The sequence below is a fragment of the Elephantulus edwardii genome, unplaced genomic scaffold, assembly GCF_000299155.1.
Source record: "Elephantulus edwardii isolate Elephantulus edwardi_28Jun2011 unplaced genomic scaffold, EleEdw1.0 scaffold00124, whole genome shotgun sequence".
Classification (NCBI taxonomy): Eukaryota; Metazoa; Chordata; class Mammalia; order Macroscelidea; family Macroscelididae; genus Elephantulus; species Elephantulus edwardii.
Window position 1 is genome coordinate 3,771,229 of NW_006399874.1, and position 13,268 is coordinate 3,784,496.

A 13,268-nucleotide genomic window follows, 5' to 3' on the forward strand; every position below is an offset into this window, starting at 1 on the left:
TCAGTGGTGAGAATCTTTGTTTTCTTGATGTTGTGCTTCAATGTATATGCAAGAGATATTTTGACAATAGTTATTGGTGTAGATTAACCAAACACTATGGCAGAATGGACTCAGATTCATGACAACGCTCAATTGTGTACTAAGAGAACGCCTACATTTTCTTACCTGCAGGACAGCTTTAAACTGCTGAACTTTCAATTACCAATCCAAAAGATACTACATTATGCCACCAGTAATCCGTCATATAGATAAAGGGGGACATTTAATAATTTTGCAAGAATCATCTCATTAGGAAGACATATCATTACATCCATCTGTGGTTGTGTGTGTTTGTTTGTGTATGGAGCAGGGGAAGGAGAGAAAGAGAGACAAGTATGCCTCTGGAGTGCCGGTGGCCTAGTTGGTAGGGAATTTTGCTGCCTACCTAAAGGTGGTGTTTCTCTAGTGGTTCAAATCCAACTTCTGCTCCAAGGGATAAAAACATGGGGAATATCAGCCTGTGTGATTCAAAAGCCTCTCAAAATCCATTGGAAGGTCAGCTGTGAGTCAATTCTTTCTTGCCTGCAATGAGTTTTAACAAGGACACACACACAGACACACGCACATGTATTTATATCCACCATCCACTGCCTTCAAGGCAATTCTGATTCCATAATGACTCTCCATCAGTTTCTGAGGCTATAACCTTGTACAGAAGGACATAGCCTACCTTTCTTCCTTGGATCTGCTGGAGGATTCTAAATAGCTAGTAGTTTGGTTAGTAATTTGACACATTATTGAAAAGTTCTGTCAAAGCCAAGAACTATGCAGGAGTAGAAACATTTCTCAAAGTTTATTGAGCACCAGCCTACTCAGCAAGGGGAGTAGCACTAAGAATTGGGTTAGAGGGGCTTAGATGGGGTTTTAACAAGTATGGTTTAGGGGGTTGTGAGATGAGTTGACCTTGCAGTAAGTCAACTGGGGCACAAATTTTCTGGTTTGGGAAAGGTCCTGATATGAGAATTTCTGAGTTCTGGTTCTGGGGAATGTCTTGACATAGGCTTTTCTCAGTTCTGGTTTCAGAAAATGTCCTGACATAGGATTTTCTGAGTTTTGATTTCAGAAAATGTCTGACATAGGGATTTCTGTGTTGAGCATCAACCTCCATTTTGATTTTTAGCCTAACAATTACATACTAAGTTGAAATATTTTCAGAAGGTTTTAGAAAATATGTATGCTTAACATGTAAATTTTGGTACATTTTTGGTCAAATTAAACTAAGCTTGAGTAGCTATCCAAGAGAGATTTGAATGCACCTTGGAGGACAACACTCGTGACTTTAGATACTCTAATTTTAAGGGAAAAGCCTTATCTCTCTACTGATTTGAATCCACCAGTAGTTTGTTGGAGGAAAGATGGGAAATCTCATCTAATTCCATTTACATAAGCCTCAGAAACTTAATGGAGGGTCAGCTTCTAGTCGGTTCCAACTTGATGACAATAGTAGAGATGAAATAAGTTGAGTGAAGAATTCCCAGATGGTACAGACTGTTTATTTATCCAGCTGCTAATTGAAAGGTTAGAGAGTCAAGTCTATTCAGAGCTTTCTTGGCAAAAGGCATCTGAAAAATCAGCCACTGAAAAACCCCTTGGAGCTCAGTTCTACTGTGATAGGCAAGGGGTCATTGCAGGTAACAGTTTGTTTTTCACTAAATTGAGGGAAGCACAGGATGTCCTTGATTAGCTCCTCATCTGAGAGCATCAGCATTGATTCCCCCCCCATTGTTGTTTTGTTTCATTGTTTTCTTTCCCCCCAGTCAGCTTCACTTTATAGCAATTTCTGTTGCTGGTGGTTGCAAGAAGTCATCAGATATGAACATCAGAGTCATTCATTCAAGGGGGCTCTCAATAATGGAGTCACTAGCATTGAAATGTTCTTTCCGTGATCATTTAGAAAACAGTGGAAGGCCATTTAAGAGATATTTACAGAATTATTCATTCTAGAGGGGTCTACTGCACCATTCACTGCTCCTGCTTCACAAACCTTATTTAAAAAGACCCATGAAAGAGGAAGAATATCAGTTCCTGTCTTTTCCAAGCAATAAATTAAAAGATTGCACATGCCCATGATTGAGAATAAGCTATTTACATGATAGAACATGCAGAGTTTGAAGAGAAATCATTTGTTAAAGGTTTATTTTGCACTAAGAAGCAGGCTTTCATTAACTTTATTTCCTTCTTTCTTCTTGGAAAGAATAGTTACAGACAAGGAGAAAATCATATTCATTTGCCTCCATGTACATCAAAGTAAAAGTCTGTCCTCAAATTAAAGACGGTCTAGAGGACTTGGATCTGTGGTTACAAAACAACAGAATGTGTCCCCAGCTTGCAATCCAAGAGACCACAAGAACGCATCCGCCTGCTCCAACTTGCAGCCAAAGATGAAAGCAACAGTTGAATGATCTTAATAAAATGACAGCGTCCTTCTGTCGTGCTTATCGGCATATTTTCCAGTTAGAAAAATCAAAACAAAACGAATAATACAAACGGAATTTATCGTTTTGCTCACTAAACCGAATCAGTCTGCATGAACTTGGAGGGACTTCCTGATATTATCAAACGATTTTAAAAAGAAACGGAAAAGTTCAAATTGTGTAACTTTTAAAACTCTGGCTATTTGAAACGTTAACATAATACTATAGGGATTCTTAACATTTTTTTTGTATGTGCTTTAACGAGTCAGACTGGAAAATTAGTTTTAAGAATTTTCAAAGAGCAGAGAGAAAACAACAGAGTTTATTTGACTTTTTAAAAAAATTAAAATTCACCGTTAATTCAAAGATTAACCTGAGAGGCAGTAAAACTCCATCTGTTTGGCTGGCAGTAGAGGGCAGTATTGGTGCACGGGAAAAAAAACCTTTTCAGGTTGCTTTTACAATTCGTCCTGACAGAGTTTTATTCTTAAGTCAGTGTAGGTATCTGAGCCGAACCGGCCTTCATCATGAAATAATATGGAATACAACCTTTTATCTCTCTTTCTTCTGTTTTTGCTTCTATTTTTATAACGCTGTATCTTTCCATTGCCTTTAGTCCTTGACAAAAATGGAAATGTTCCAAAAAATGGCTTTGATCCTATTATACAACAACGTACTCAACTCAGCAAACATTATGGAAAAAAAGCAGGCTCTAAAACCCCTCAGATGCTGTCAGAATGTGAACCTCAGGCCTCTGGGACATTCTCCTAACTATCTTCTAATTACTTCTCCAAAATGGAACTTTGCTAAGCCAGCTAGCAATAAAGGGTCTGATTCCCATTCTCCTTTCAGATCCCCGGGACATCATCTGTAGTTCAGAGAAAATGGAAGCCTTTGCATCCTGTTTCACAGCCTCGAGGGTCAGGACAGCAGACCAAGTCCCGGATTAGTGCTGTGGCCGCTGAAATAAAGCAGATCCGAGCCAGACGGAAAACAGCCCGGATGCTGATGGTTGTGCTTTTGGTATTTGCAATTTGCTATCTACCAATTAGCATCCTCAACGTTCTAAAGAGGTAAAATGCACCACATGACTTGCAACTGAACTGACTTGTCATTTTTTCAGCCTTCATTTAAGAAGTATTTTAAAACCCAGAGCAGAATGTAAACCCTTTGCCTTGGTCCCCTTGTCCAGCAGGATGATTCTGTGTTGTGACTGACTACAGAACCATCAGGTAAGACAAATAGACATTGAAAACACTCAGACATATGCTTTTGTCAATGCGAAGCTCTGTTGGATGACAGACATAAAACAGATGTTCCCCCAACAAATTCAAGCTAAGTGCTAAGACTTATATGCAGGAAAAGTTCTAATAGGAAAAAAAAAAAAAAATCTCATTTACAGCTTTGGAGTTCTGTTTAGATCAGAACAAAAGGATTTTCCTCAACTTTGTTCTCAAAGACCTAAGAAATTGTGGCAGTATCCTTATCTAGAGGATAAATAGAGATAACAGTGTTTTGTTAGCATTCTTAGTGTTCTTAAAAATGCATTGATGAACACTAAAAAAGAAATAAATCTAAGGAGATAACTTTGTGTTGAATATTTAAACAGAAAGAGAAAATCCATTTCCTGAAGTCTCATGAATGAAGAGTACTGTGGATATTAATAAAAATCAGCATACATTACGTGTGTGTGTGTGTGTGTGTGTGTGTGTGTGTAAAACATGTTATTTGTTAAACTAGAGACACTCTTAAGACAAACGACCAATGATTTGGAGAGCATAAGATACGAAGTAGTGGTAGAACTTCCCAGCTAGCTTTACAGGGAATTATCATAATCATAGGACATTCATAGGCCCCAAGGCAATAATTACTCCTTTACAATAGATTTCAAACTTAAACTTAGACTGCTCTCCTCTCTTTTCTCTGAATGAGAGTCAACATCTTAGTCCTCACAGCTGGGAACTCTGGAGAGAGGCAGCTCTGGCTGGAGTTCCAGAGACTGAAGGTGATGGAAGCAGCTGCAAATATTTCACATTCTCTTTGGCCGTTGTTTTTGATTGCTTAATGGTTACTTCATTGGAGAAGAAAGGAAGATGACATTTTGTCCAGTAGTACTATTTACTACAAATAATACTCTTCAACAGCTCAGGTCTTTGAGACAGATGTTGGCTCCAAGAAAATGAATGTTGTTTTGCCCCCTGTATAATTTCATATGTTCCTTCTGATTTACCTGACTCATGGAAATCAATGTACATTAATCTGGGCACTTTCCTAACTAACATGTTCTGATTAGGAGCTTTATGAACATGCTGTGATCTAAAATGTCTTCTCTCTTTTGTTTTCTTAGTCAGAATTCAAATACTTTTCTGCAGGGAAAAACATTTGGATTTTCTAAATCTCCATACTTGACCTGTTCTTCAACCCCTTCCAAATATCTTTTTTTTTCAATACGTTTAACTTAAAGCCTTCCTTTCCAAGGAAAACAAATTATTTTCATGTAGAAAATTAGATTGTTAGATTAGAAAAATGTTCAAGTATTTGAGGATAATTGTCCTAAGAACTTGAACACTGCTGTTTTTCTGCCACATATTTCTTCAAATACTTACCTTTTAATTTGACATATATATTACTCTTTTCTACCCTAAATAAAGTCCCATGGACTTCTCCCTGTAACACACTTTTTTTTAATCACCAATCAAAATCAACTTTTCTAAAGCATATCTGATTTGCCTAGGATTTCAAAGATAACACTGAAGTTGACAGTCAAAGCATACTATTAATCCTATTTGTCTGTGTTGTCTCAATCTGCATTATTACAAAAACTCTAGTACCCCATTGAGCATAATTTTATTAAGCAAATGCACTTTTATCTTATGCCTCCTTGTGAAATTGAAAAGAGATAGGCACAAAGCACTTTGACTTGATGGCGCCTCCTGCAGCAAGTACACCGTAATCTTTAGCCTTTCAGTTAAGTGTATCAGTTAGCTGCAAATTCCTAAATGTAGTTTGTTGTTTTAGTTATTATTGTTATGTGCCCTCATGTTAAGTAAATTAATAGCGACCTCATGAACAGCAGATCTGAACTCTGTCCTATCCTGTGCCATCCTCATCAACTCTAGGAGAATCAAACCACCGGATTGTTACTATGTCCATCCACTTTGTTAACAATCTTCCTTCTTTTTTTTTTCTTTTCAACTCTTCCTCCTTTCCAAGCATGATATCTCTGTCTCAAGAATTGCCCCTTCTAGCAACATCCTCAAAATATGTAACACTTCACCATTCTTGCTTTCAAGCAACACTCTTGACAACACTTTCTCAGAGACATAAGTGTTACTTCTTTTGGCAGTCCACGAGATAGTAATCTCCAAGATCAAAACTCAAAGGCATGAATTCTTCTTCTTTCATCCTCATTCTGTCATGGAAAAAGACCCTGGTCTGAATAAGGGAAATCCTATTTTTTTTTTCCTGCCCTACTTTTTTTCTTTATTTGAGAGGTGGTCACTTTTTTTTTTTTTTTTTTGGCTGCTCTTTTTCTTCTTTTTGAGTTAAATAATTGATTGTCATTTTCCTCCTTCCCTTTTGATGTATTTGCTTATTTCTCTGAATTGATCTTTAAACTGACATTATTGTTCCTCAGTTTTCTTGAGAGGTCCCTATCAGCAGACTTTCACATTGTAAACTATCTTTTGATTTCTTAATTGCTGATGCCAAATGTGTTAATTATGGATCACAGTAAGATGAAAGTGTTGACAATTTCAACCCTTCTTACATCTATCATGATAATGCTTATCAGCTTGTTGGTGTGGATTTTTCTCTTCTTGATGTTAAGATTGGTGGCTGTAGTCTACCATATTCTAAATCAAATTCCCTTTATTTTTAGCAAGCAAGGTTGAGTCATAAGCATAACACAGGTTGTTGATGAGCTTTCCTCCTATCATGATGTCACAGATATAGTCGGAGTATAGAAGAGGTCATGCCATCAAGGCTATCATTTTTTTATAACAGCTGGATCTTAATAGAAAACATAGAATACCAGTAGAATATCTATTTACATATTACTGACTCTGCAAAAGCATTTGAGTCTGTGGATCATAACAAACTATGATTAATATTGAGAAGAATGGGAATCTCACAACATTTAATTAAGTTCATGTGAAATCTATGTCTAGTATGCTGTTATCTGAATAGATCAAGGGAGCACTGCATGAATTAAAATAAAGTTTTGTGTCAAGGATTTATCCTTTCTCCACAAACTATATATTAGTGCATGAAACTTGATAGACCAGATAAATCTAACTATCGAGCCAATCTGAAACTCTTCTTTTTTAAAAAAAGAATATTATAAGCAATGCATTCTTTTAGAAATTAAAATGGTAAATTAAAAATTCAAACTTGTAATTTTTTAAAAGCATCGAAATTTTGCATACTAAGAACTACTTCTTTTCACAGAAAATGAGATTCTTGAAGCCACATTTAAACAAGTCAAACAATAATGGATTTGAAGAAGTAAATTTTTTAATTAATGTACAAATTAAAGTAAAATGCAAATATTTAGGTACTGTTGCTTAAAACAGTTTTTAAATTACATGTAAATGGAAAATCAACGGACACTTGATTAACTATAATAACTAAATAACTAAAATAAATAAATGGAGCCAAAGTTAATAATAAATAAAAATAATTTAAATAACTAAAATAAAATAAAATGTTATGTGTTTAACTTCTGCATTAAAAGCCACAAAAAAATTTTACTTGCTGTTTGCTCAAAGTAGAGGTCCTTATTCCCTTACTAAACTCAACTTTTTACTTACTAGTCATGCTAAGGAGTTTCAATTAGGTAATAAAATTACCTAACTCTACTCCAAAAATTCAACGCTATCAAGTCAGTTCTGCCTCAGAGTGATCTTCTATTCCCAAGATTGTACCTTCTTTATGAGAGGAGCCTGCCCTTCTTTCTCTCAGAGAGTGGATTGTGGATTCAGCTAATATATTTGAACCTCAGATCTTTTGGGTATCAACCTTATACTTTCACCAGTTGTTGTTGATTGCCTTTGAGTTGAGCACAACTAATAGCAACCCTATGAACAAAAGGTTTGAAGCCCCTATACAACTATCGACATTAATTAAAGTTCATAGACTTTCCGGAGGCATGATATTTAGGAAGTGGATGCCACTCCTGCTTCCAAACCTGTCATAGTATGTTATCGTTATCTGTCATTAAGTCATTTGCAATGTATAGCAACCCTTGCCTCACCTGATACAACCCCCCCCCCATCGCCCCAGTTACTGTATCAGTTCATCTCATGCTGGGTCTCCCTCTCCTGTGCTGTCCATCCACCCTTCTTAGTGTGATGTCCTTCTCCAAGGACCTATCTCTTCTGGCCATGTGCCCAAAGTAAGTGAGGCAGAGCTTCAAAATCCTATCCTCCAAGGAGAGACTTGGTTTCACCCTCTCCGAGACAGATCTATTTGTTTTCTTGGCAGTGATGGTCTGTTCAAGACTCTTCTCCAGCACCACAACTCGAAGGTATTTATTCTTCTTCTGTCATCCTTAGTCATTGTCCAGCTCTCTGAAGCAAACCAACTAATTGAGAAGATTGGCCTGGATTAAGCGCACCTTTGTATCTAGACTGCCATTATTGCTCTTCAGTACTCTGGAGAGGTCCATGACAACAGATTTTCCTAATGCAATTCATCTTTTGATTTCCTAACTGCTGGTGCTATATGTGTTGATTGTGGATCCAAGCAAGCTTTAATTGCTAACAACCTTAATCTCTTCTCTATCTAATATGGTGCTTCCAATGCCCCAGTGGTGAGATGTTGAGCTTCAATCCATACTGAAGACTATAGTCCTCGACCTTTTGTAACAAGTACTTCAGGTCCTCCTCTGTTTCAGCAAGCAAGGAAGGCTGTGTCATATGCATATCATAGGTTATTAATGAGTCTTTCTCCAATCCTGATGCTACACTCTTCCTCATAAAGCCCTGCTTTCTGAATGATCTGTCCTGCATACAGATTAAAAAGGTACAGGGACAGGATGCATCTCTGACACACTCCTTTCTCGATTTTGAACCATGCAGTGTTTCCTAGCTCTGTTCTAAGGACTGCTTCTTTGTCCAAGTACAGATTTCTTATAAGTACGAACAAGTGCTCTAAGATTCCCATTTTCCTCAAAGGTTAGCCGCAATTTATTGTGATCCACACAGTCAAATGTCTTTGCATAGTCAAAGAAACACAGATATTCTTCTGATACTCCCTGCTTTCTGTCAAGGTCCATCTGACATTGGCAGTAATGTTGCTAGTGCCATGACCTCTTCTAAGCCCAGCTTCTATTTCTAGTAGTTTTCTGTAATGTACTATTCAAGTCTTTTCTGGATAATATTCATAAGGATTTTACTAGTGTGTGATATTAGTGATATTATTCAATAATTTTCACACTCTGTCTAACCAATATTATTGCTATTACATGTTGTGGAATCAATTCTGATTCATAGTAACATTACATACAACAGAATGAAACCCTACTTGATTCTGCACCATTCTCACAATTTCCTCTGTGGTAAGACCATTGTTGTAGTCACTATGCCAAACTATCTCATTGAGGATTTTCTTTTTTGCTTACCCTTCATTTCTCTAAGCATGACGTTCTCGTTTTCCAAAAACTGACTCCTCCTGACAGCATAACATTCTTGGAATATGAAAAATGAATGTTTACCATCTTTGCCCCCAAGAAACACTCTGATTACACTTCTTTCAGGACAGATTTGTTCATTCTTTGGGCTGTCCAAGGTGTATTCAATTGCCAACAACATAAAGCAAATAAAACAGCTATTATTCTTATTATTATTCTTATTTTATTGTTCAACTTTCACATGCATTTGAAGTAAATGAAAATATCATGACTTGGGACAGGCACACTTTATTCTTTAAAGTGACATCTTTGCTTTTTAGTATTTTAAGTGGTAGTAGGCAATAGATTTGACCAACAAAATGTAGTGTGGGGTGGTTTCCCCCCCCCCTTTTTTTCTATTCTTGATTACTTCTACAAAAGGTGTTGACTGTGGCTCCAACTAAGACTAAAACCTTGTTAGTTTCAATCTTTTCTCCATTTATCATGATATTGTCTTTTGGTCCAGCTGTTAGATTTTCTTCATGTTAAAAGGTCAACCGTACTGAAGGCTATAGTCTTTGACTTTCTTCAATTGTTCTTCAAGTTTTCTTTAAGCAGGTTTGTGTTATCTGCATAATGAAGGTTATTGTAAAGTTGTCTTTCAATCCTGGTGCTGCATTCCTCTAAATATAATCCAGCCTTCAGATTATTTTCTCACCATATAGATTAAATATGTATAGTGAAGGATACAACCCTAGCACACACCTTTCTTGATTTTTAAACCATGTAGTATCCCCTTGTTCTGCTTGAACAACAATCCTTGGTTAATGCATGTATTCCACAGGAGCACAACTAAGTGCTCTGGAATTTCCATTCTCCTCTGTGACATTCAGTAGATCCCCATAAACTAATCACTGGCCAGTGTCTACCAGAGGTCAGACAGCATGTATCAAGATCCTCCCTCAGTCATTAATACAATTATTAAAGTTTGTTTGTTTTGTCAAAAATCACCCAGTAGCTTGTCTGTTGTTTCTTTTTCTGCAGAGTATTTGGGATGTTTACCCACACTGAAGACAGAGAGACTGTGTATGCCTGGTTTACATTTTCACACTGGCTTGTGTATGCCAATAGTGCTGCGAACCCAATTATTTATAATTTTCTCAGTGGTGAGTTTTCACTCTTTCTCCCATGTAAATAACAATTATAACCAACAATAGTGGATAAATAGCCAGAACAGTTGCAACAGGTTTGAATTAAATAATCAATTTAGTAACTGTACAATTCAACACATTTTCTCTGATTTGTCTTGAGACGTTTCTCCCTTGTCATAGGAAATACACGTCACATAATTTATCAGAGAAAGTTTCATATGGGTGTATATGTTTTCTTCTCCTGTAAAACTTAGGAAAAATGTTGAAGTATAAGGGAAAGAAAAATTGAGAGATAGGAATGACTAAGAATCTTGCTTGTCTTCTTAGCACTTAAGATTCATAAAAATATCATTTTATATGAAAATAAAACATGATTATATGATTTCCTGAGCTGAAAATTACAGCCTAGTTGTGGTTAAATGGATAGCTTTCCAGTTTTAGATAGTTTGGTGTATTTACATTTCTTATGTAGGTAACATCTTTATGGCTTATCACAGTTGTTTTCACTGACACAAAACATGAAATTACTCCTAAATAACATATAAACCTAAGGTTACACATACTTCCATCACTGATCTAATCTGCTTGAGTCCAAAGAATTATCTAATGTAATTTAAACATGAATGCTTTACTTATAAACATTGGGGTTTGGGGGGATTTTTTTTTTTACTTTAAAATTCCAAGGATTTTGAAGCTCCATCTCACATATTTTGAGTATGTTACCATGAAGGACTAGTCCTTGAAGGAGGAAATCATACTTGGAAAGGTAGAGGGACAGCTCAGGAGAGGAAAACCTCCGATGAGACAGATAGATAGAGTAGCTGGAGCCATAGAGGTAAGTTTGTCAGAGACAATGAGATTGGCTCAGGATAAAGCAGAGTTCAGAGCTATTGTACAAAGGATCGCTATGAGTTTCAAGCAACTCAACAGTACATACCAACAATAGCTTATATATTCAATCAGTAGATGTATTTCACTGGGAAAGCATGCAGTCAGGGACCTCTCCAAAATGCTAAAGAAAAATGATGTCAGTTTGAAAACTAAGGTGTGCCTGATTCAGGCTACAGTCTTTTCAATCACCTGCTACACAACCCAGCACTGGCCAATGAAGAAAAGATAACAGAGAAAGAAGCCACTGAGTTGTGATTCTGGAGAATACTCAATACGAGCACTTAATATCCCCTGGACTACCAAAAGAACAAGCACATCCTGAAGAAGGTGAAGCCAGAATGCTCCTTAGAGGCAAAGATTTCTTACTACGGACATGTAGCTAGACAAGGCTATTCCTTAGAAAAGGGATATTATGCTTGAAAAGATGGAGGGTCAAGGAAAGAAAGGAAGATTCTCAGTGGAACTGATTGGTACAGTGACTTCAACAATGGGCTTGAGTGTGTCAGAGATGATGAAGCTGAAACAAGATAGGGCAGGGTTCAGGTCATAGGGTACCTATGATTTGTATTTAATTGGAAGGTGCCTAAAACCAGCAATAAACAAAATAAGATGATCAACTAATCAATGAGATTTTTAAAAAATAACGAGGTATTTCTCTCTTTTTAAAAATCATGCATAAGCTCCATAAGTACGTGCTTCATTTCACTTTTCAGAAAATCATATGGTATAAAATGAAGTTTATTTTGTTGTTCAGTTGCATCCTCTACTTGAGAGTTTTACTGTCGAATCTGCGGCTGCTATTATTTACTCTCCAGTCATTTCCAACTCATGTACCACTGGACAGAGTAGAACCACTTAGAGAGTTTCCTCGGGGGAAAATAAAGTCTCTCCCATAGTTGTGTTGGTGAGTTTGAAATTCTAGGCTTTGGGTTAGTTGTTGTTGTTGTTGTTGTTATGTGCAGTCGAGTCACTTGTGACTCATAGCAACCCTTTGCACAACAGCCCTAAACTCTGCTTTGTCCTGTGCCAATCGCACTGCCTCTGATACTCCCATCCTGATTACCCCAGTCACTGAATCAATCCACCTCATAGAGGGTCTTCCCCTCCTGTGCTGTCCCTCCACCCTACCAAGCATGGTGTCCCTCTCCAAGGACATGTCTCTCCTTACAACATGTCTAAAGTATGTCAGACGAAGCCTCAGAATCCTTGCCTACAAGGAGCAGCCAGGTTTAACTCTCTCCAGAATTAATCTGTTTGCTTTCTTAGCAGTCCATGGTACTCTCAATACTCTTCTCCAGCCTCACAGTTCAAAGGCATCAATTCTCCTTCTATGCTCCCTCCCTAGTCATTGACCAACTCTCTGATGCATAACAAGTGATTGCAAAAACTATGACCTGTATCAGATGCACCTTAGTCTCGAGAGAGACACCATTGGGTTAGTCGCCAAGCAATTAACCATCTATGCCACCATGGCTCATTCACCTACCCTGTCGTTGTTTTGTGCTGTCAAATGAGAACTGACTTTTAACTGACCCTCTAGGTTTGCAGAGGCAATAAATTGCAAGGGAGGAGATTGCCCATCCTTCTCTCACACAGCAGCTGGTCGATTCAAACCATGTGACTGCGAGATTGCAGAGAAGCTTCTTACCACCAGGCCACCACTCTAGCCTACAAAATAAAGGCACACCTAGATCAAAACTAGATGTCACTTTACTTGGGTTGCATTTAAAGAGAGAGGCAATGATGTGGAACTGTGACTGCAAAAGCATTAAAGAAGTGAGAATGATTTGATTAAGGAATCTTGAAGCCTAGCCTGTACTGATTAAACCTAGTGGGGAAAAGTTTAAAGGTAAAGTTATAGAGTCAAGTCAAACATCAGTTTAGGAATTTAGATCAAAACCAGAGAGGAGTCTGATTATTACTGAGAATGTGTTATAATCCCGTTAATGTGTTGAACCCTTCAACATTCATTTTCTCATTTAATCTTTCTGTTACCCAATAAGGTAAACGAGAGAAAGAAAGAAAGAAAGAAAGAAAGAAAGAAAGAAAGAAAGAAAGAAAGAAAGAAAGAGAGATTCCCCATCTCTATCACATACATTTATTTCCTTAAAATAGCTCTTAGAATTTAAACAATGAGTTCCCTTCAGTAATTAAAAAATGAGG

The 13,268-nt window shown here is 37.2% G+C and overlaps 1 protein-coding gene across 1 annotated transcript in view; it reads left to right on the top strand.

The window, feature by feature from the left end:
- Positions 1 to 13,268, top strand: part of HCRTR2 (hypocretin (orexin) receptor 2) — a 156,363-nt gene that overhangs the window by 142,043 nt on the left and 1,052 nt on the right. The window contains exons 5-6 of the mRNA XM_006893137.1: positions 3,306 to 3,526; positions 10,108 to 10,229. Of these exons, the coding sequence (XP_006893199.1) occupies positions 3,306 to 3,526; positions 10,108 to 10,229 (343 nt within the window). The remainder of the gene's footprint in view (positions 1 to 3,305; positions 3,527 to 10,107; positions 10,230 to 13,268) is intronic.